Source organism: Chrysemys picta, unplaced genomic scaffold (genome assembly GCF_011386835.1).
Source record: "Chrysemys picta bellii isolate R12L10 unplaced genomic scaffold, ASM1138683v2 scaf2975, whole genome shotgun sequence".
Taxonomy (NCBI): domain Eukaryota; kingdom Metazoa; phylum Chordata; order Testudines; family Emydidae; genus Chrysemys; species Chrysemys picta.
Genome location: NW_027055677.1, coordinates 1 through 7,000, shown reverse-complemented (window position 1 = coordinate 7,000; position 7,000 = coordinate 1). Strand labels below are relative to the sequence as shown.

Sequence of the window (7,000 nt, the reverse complement as noted above, 5' to 3'; positions counted from 1 at the left end):
CCTGCCACTTAGTGTCACGGAGGGACACAAGGGTGAGGAAATGGAAATATGGAGCACAAGCACGTACAGCTATTCCCTAGGCACGGTTCAAAAATGAACCAGTTGCAAGTCACACAGCCAGCTTGGGTTATGCAGAGGGGGGCCGGGGAAATGTGGGGGGGCTTCAAGGGGCAGGGGACTGATGAAAAGGTCCAGAGTGTAAGGGGTGAGAGGTAGGCCGGGAGCACCCTCCCACAAGCCCTGCTAAAGGAAGACCCGCGAGGTGGGCAGAAAGACAGCCCTCACCTTGTGGAGTATGCGCCATTGAGTTTGAGGGGTGGAGAGCCCCATGTGCTGGCCGAATGCCAGGGGATCCGCCCAGTCCCTCCGGTCGTAGTCCAGGAGATCTCTGATTCTTGTGATACCTGCCAGGACCAACCTCTGGCGCACTGATGGGGACTCTAACAAAAGCCTGCACCTCGTCAGTTCCTGGAGGAGGAGAGGCAAAAGCCCACCCATATCTGATGTCTGAAGGCCCTTCCCCCAGCCTAAGGGGATGAGCGACTAAACCCAGGGCCCAAATAATTTCGGGGACAACTAATAAGAAAACAGGGTCAGCAGTGAGATCATAGGGTCATAAGCTGGGAGCCAGAGGGGGACACCAAGCAGAGAACCCGAGATAGTGCCCACTGCTCCTTGAAGGTGTCTGGGAGCCAGCAGATGTGGCCCAGAGGAACGCTGCCCAGACATATGATCAGAGGGAGGAACAAAAATAGGACCTACAGTTGCAGCGCACCTCCCCATCCAGCATACTCCTCCTGGTTTTATAGATGGCCACTTTGGTCAATGCCCGGAGGAGGTAGGCCAGGGGATCCCACGACTTCATGGGGCCATGGACAGGGTGTGCATAAATTAGGAGGTGTGAGGAAAAGTTCAGGCAGAACCTTAGGAGAAGGTTCTGAAGGAGCCAGAAAAAGTGCTGCAATATGGCACACTCAAAATAAATGTGTGCCAGGGTCTCCCTCATGCCACAAAAGGGGCAGGTGTCGGGGATGGGGGTGAACTGTGCCAAGTACACGCCCATGCCCATGGCTTCATGAAGGAGCCACCAGCTGATATCCCTGGCAGGCCATGGGACCAAGTGGAATACAGGCTGGCCCAGCGGGGTTCCTTGCCCCCAAGAGATGGCAAAAGGTCCCACCACTTAGTATCGGGGCAGGACACAAGGGTAAGGAAATGAAATGTGTGGAGCACGAGTGTGCACAGATGTTTCCTTGGCGCGGTTCAGAAATGAACTGGCTGCAGATCATGCAGCTGGCTCAGATTGCAGGGGGGAGTGAGCCGGGAGGGGGGAGTGGCTCACTTGGCAGGAGCCCAATGAAAATGTCTGGAAGGCCAGGGGTAAGGGGTGGGTGGGGAGCATCCTCCTACAGGACCCACTCATGGAATGCCCGAGAGATGGGCGGTAAGGCTGCTGTCTCCTACTGGAGTACGCATTGGGGGGGTATGAGGGGTGGAGAGCCCCATGCACTGACCTAGCACCCAGGGACCCACCCAGCCCCCCTGGTTATAGTCCAGGAGGTCTCCAATCCTGGTGTTTCCTGCCAGGAACAGCCTCTGGTGCAATGATGAGGACTCCAAAAAGGCTTGCACCTATTGAAATCCGGGAGGCAGGCAGGTACAAGCCTGCCCGCGTCTGAAGTCCCCTTTCCCAGCTGGGCCAGCCTGTATTCTACCTTGGTCCCACGGCCCACCAGGGATATCAGCTGGTGGCTCCTTAATGGAGCCATGGGCATGGGCGTGTACTTGGCGCAGTTCACCCCCATCCCCGACACCTGCCCTTTTTGCGGCATGAGGGAGACCCTGGCACACATTTATTTTGAGTGTGCCATATTGCAGCACCTTTTCTGGCTCCTTCAGAACCTTCTCCTAAGGTTCTGACTGAACTTTTCCACACACCTCCTGATTTATGCACACCCTGTCCATGGCCCCATGAACATGGCCCTTGTCCAGCATCCTCTTCCTGGCATTATAGATGGCCACCTCGGCCAGCGCCAGGAGGAGGTTGATGAGGCGGTCTCATGATTTCATGAGGATATGGACTGCGTGTGCATAAACCAAGTGGTGCAGGGGGAAGTGTGGTCAGAACCTTAGGAGAAGGTTCTGGAGGAGCTGGAAAAGGGGCTGAAACCTGGCACACTCCAAATAGACATGTGCCAGCGTCTCCCTCACGCTGCAGAAAGGGCAGGTATCAGGGACGGGGGTGAACTGTGCCAGGTATACACCTGTGCTTATGAAATGCATGGTGCATGAGCATGTACAGATGTGTCCCTTCCAACCCAAGAATACCTGCTCCACATCCCCTGGAGTAAACACACACACACCAGAATAGTACAAGGAATATAGGAAAGGGAAATACTTCATCACACAGGGATGAATGGAGGGGGAAGATAGGAGGAGCAGTAAAACAGGGTTACATCCAACACAAGGCCCCAATGATCCATAGTCTGAAAGGGGCAATGCATCTATACCCAGAGTTCAGGAGACCTGGGCAAAGTTCCAGTCTGGCAGTGAGTCTTTGGGAAGGCGCTTGTGTGACAGGTGAACTAATGGACGATAGGGGCTGACAGCATTGGCAGAGCAGAAGAGGCAGGGTTGGATACAAGAGTAGGCAAGTGGGGAAGGGTTAGGTTGTGAAAGGCCCATAAAGGAGGAACAAAAAGCTTGCATATGACATGTTCTATGGGACTCAAGAAGGGGACTGACATTGTCACTGTGACAGGTCAAAAAGGTGACTTTGCAACATCATTTTGACTAGACAGGAAAGTGAGGTGGGTGCCAGGAAGGTCCGAGAGGATGCAGATAAGCACCGGAGAGAATTTGAGTCATTCAGACTGAGGGAATAGGCCTGATAATGGAAATGCAAGGGAGGAAGAAGTGGCAAGGCTTGGATACAGCTTGGATGCATGGCTCTAGAGATGGTGAAAAGTCAAAGATGACCCTCGTGATGCATCTGAGTGACATGAAGGATGGTAGTACTGTCAATGGTGACTGAGAATGGCTCAGTTTTAACCAAGTTACAATGAAATAGATAGCAAAATATCCACAAGGAGATGACAGAGAGACAGGCCAAGATACAAGACTGTGGAGAGGAATCCCATCAGGAATGGATCTCTAAACAACCGAATTTGTGTCCAGGTTTTGGTTCATTGCAGTCTCACTCCCATTGAAGAAAAAGGAAGTTTTGTCATTTGCTTCAATGGAAGGCGCTTGCTTTCCCGTTGCATTGCTGTTCAATTTTGCAAGCCTGTGCAGGGACTGGGGACACCGTGCTCCTCTTTGTAAATTGGAGAGTACCAGATCAGAAACTCATTTACAGTATGAGGCCATTTGGGACCTACCCTAAATTAGGCATCTCCATGACTGTGAAGAGGCACTCTCTCTTTGGACAGTACAGAAAGGCATGGAGCTGTCCAGCTGATGTGACACTCAAAAATTGCAAGTGGGAAATGCACAAAATCGGCTAGACTTGCCCTTTGCTTTAGTCTTTCTGATATTAGATACAGAGTGAGCTGACATTGCACAGCCTGTTTGGTAAATAGGAACCTCCTACAAAAGAAAGTTGACTGGTTTGGCCCTGCCTGCTACTAGCAAGTTTGTTGCTAATCACAAGATTTCTCACAGTGACAATAAGATGCGGTGACAGCTTAGAACTCAGTAGTGGTCCAGGCTTAAACGGTCATTGGTGCAGGACTAGAACTTGGGTCTGTAAACTAGATACTGTAATCCCACTGTTATAGAGTCATTCTGACTGCTCTTTGGCCCACTAACTATTTAAGTATTTCATACAAAGTGAAGCAGCTTCAACGGGTGAGATTAAGAAAGCCCCTCCCCCCACTCTTCCTGTAGCCCAGTGCTTAGCATAGTCACTTGGGCAGTGAAAGACCTAGGTTCAAGTGCTTGCTCTGACACAAGAAGAGTGGGGATTTGAACCCTAGTCTCCCACAGCCAAGCTGAATGCTTTAAATACTGTGTATAAAAGGGCATCACAACCTCCAAGTTGTCTTTTCTTTTCCCCCTTCAGACAGGGCTGACCTGGGTTAAACACCTAATTCCAGCAGAGGGTTCACAGCCGTGAATCCAAAGTGGCATTACGTGGACTCAAGCCCAACCCTCAGCAGTTGCGACTGGCTAACTTCAGCAACATCCCACTCAGCTTCTGTGAATCCCACTCTTAGGTGCCCAACTCTCCACATACATTTATAGGGAGCCTGTGTACCTGAGTCAGGGCTGGAGATTCCACTAAGTGGCAGGGGACCTAAAGTTAGGTGTTGCAACACTGAACCTAAGTCCTCTTTGTGGATCTAGCCCCAAATTGCTCCTTAAAATGTGATGCCATATAGAGCTGCCTTTTATGCCTGTGAATAGGGCAACCCTTGGGAATTAATGGGATGCCATCCCAAAAAATGTGAAGCAAGAAATTCTCTGCTGTCTTTTAGCTTTTTATAGTTAAACAAACCCTCAGTTGAACTATTGTGAATTCTTTAAAGGCCCATGCTCATGGATCAGATTACTGTGCCAGTGATGGCTGGCTTTCAAATTCATTTCACACACTTTCAGGAAACAGATGCAGATACCTGGTAAGTGGCAGCATCTGACTTAAAAATGTGTCATCAGCCTCAGACCTCTCAAGTAACATCTCAACTTGGTGGAGAATGTTAATCTAACTGGTGAACATATTTCAATGAGTGGAAATAAAGTCCCTCCTCTAGTTACTGATATATTGATTGACACCTTTGTGTTGTTCCAGGGGCTCTTAAACACTCTAAGCCCAAAGGAGTATGATTTCTGTTTCTAATATTGTTTGGTGAAGCTGGCTTCTTGCCGCATCCCAAAATTTCCCAGCTGTTGTGCAATGACAAACTATAGGGTTTGGATTTTTATAACACTTTATTAAACAAAAATTAATAATTCACATCTACTGATCCAGATTATAAGAAGACAAAGATAGGATTAATAAAAGAAAACCAGCAAACATTTACTGCATTTTCATAACTGTTCATCTCATTATTTCTGACATGATTACAGTACAGATATTGATACAAAAATCTTATAAGTGGCATTTTAAAAATAAAGAGCATATGACTGATTTTGTCCCAACTTCAGTAGTCTGTAACTGATATATCGTGCCAGATTCACCCCCGAGGTAAGGTAATTGATGCCAATGGAATTATACTGGTTATTAATTTGGCTCCTTGTTTTCAGAGTGTTTTTGAAAGATGCTAATGGAGCTCAGAGTAATTGCAGACTAAATGGACTCAGAGGACTAAGTGGAGCATGTAGGATGGCATAGCTTATGTTCTGTTGTAGCATGTGCCATATACCAAGGGACTGCTTTCATTGGGCTTTGGATCAGGCCCCCAGGACACAGTGCTAAGAAAATGCAACCATCCAAAAATGGTTAATAAGGTTTTTTCATGAAGTGCAACTTTAGGAAAGTAATGCATTGGAGCCCTGCCAGCTAAAATACATTGATGGGTTGCAAGAAGGAGACAAGGCAACCGTTTCCACAGCTTCAGCTTAACCAATGGCTGCTCTTTAAAGATCAAATTCTAATTCTCCTCTAATTTTAATCTTTTAGTAATTATTTGAGGCCAATATTTAATATGATATTTATGGCTTTGCATACTTTGAGCAGTGACGACAAAACAGCAGTTCAGTTTCCATGTGTCATCCAAATACAGACATTCCTCCAAATGCACGTCAGTGTGTGAGCAATCTCCCTATCACAATGCATGTTCTGTGCATCACTAAGTCATCTATTTAATCTATTTTTATAGCAGAGGCATTTCTAGTACTCCTGGTGCCATTGTAGCTAAACACCAGTTAAAAAGCTATGAACCTAATCCTGCACCCAATTGTTACCAGGCATAGAGCTTATTATCCTTCAATGGGACAGCTCATGGGAATAAACCTTATGCCCAGGAGCGACTCTTGGTAGGATTAGGCCCTAATTTAACATTCACATTGCCCAAAGGGATATAAAATCGGACTTTGTGTGATCTCTAGTTGTTGTGTATATTCATATCAGTGTAACACAGGTTGAAAAATAAGATTGTATTTAACAAGGTAGCCATCATTGTAAACATACAGGACTCGGTCTGAGGGGTTATAGTTGATACTTTGAATTGTTTCTAACATTTTATCCATAATTATGCTAATTTTACCTTCCTGTTCAGTGTTTGTGTCGTATGTGTAAAATATTTCCTCTTTCCTAGTGTTGACAGGTCTTGTGGCATATAGAACACCACAGATGATGAAAGCGTTGGAAATGGATGGCTTGTACTGCCTTGTATTCCAAGTATGGAGCACATCAAGTGTGGTCTCATTGAGTTTGCTAATCATAACTTTACCTTTGTTGTCCTCGGTTGAATAAATTACCCACAATCCACTTTCATCCACAGCAAAGTCCATATCTTGCCACCCAACACCAGCATAAGAGAAACGGTTACTATAAGCAGCATTCGGCAGAGTTTTCCTCACAGCCAATGTGTTTGTGTTTAAATTGAGCTTGCCCATATCTCTTGAATTATATACATTGTAATACATGAAGTTATTGTAAACTGCGGTGCCACTGCCTTCCCCATATTGAATGTTTAACTCTCGAGCATTTTTTAATAGCAGCAAATCATCATAGGAATTATGAAGTCTGTAAGATTCTAAGAGTCTCCCATCTGGGTTCAAAGGTGCCACCCAGTATAGGTCCTTCTGCGGGGTCCGAAGAGAGGAATCCCTACCCCAGGAACCATATTTGAAGGAAAATCCTCTCCAGTTCAGCTGTACAACATAGGGCTGGCTGATATTCACAATCCCACCATGACCACAACTGCCTGTAAGCAAAGAGAAAATGCAGGCTTTTCAAAGGGCATGATTAGGAGAGAGGATTTAGTGTGTGTACTTTATATGAATCAGCTTTGTTGCAAGAACAGAAATACATACACATCTTTGACAAAGATTTTCC

The 7,000-nt window shown here is 46.7% G+C and overlaps 1 protein-coding gene across 1 annotated transcript; it reads right to left on the bottom strand.

The window, feature by feature from the left end:
- Positions 1-4,910: 4,910 nt before the first annotated feature.
- On the bottom strand, positions 4,911-6,893 carry LOC135980382 (olfactomedin-4-like; the record flags this gene model as incomplete). The annotated part of the gene is made up of 1 exon (XM_065580394.1): positions 4,911-6,893. A coding segment is annotated over one exon (827 nt), but the record flags the coding sequence as incomplete, so codon positions are not given.
- Between the last annotated feature and the right edge of the window lie 107 nt (positions 6,894-7,000).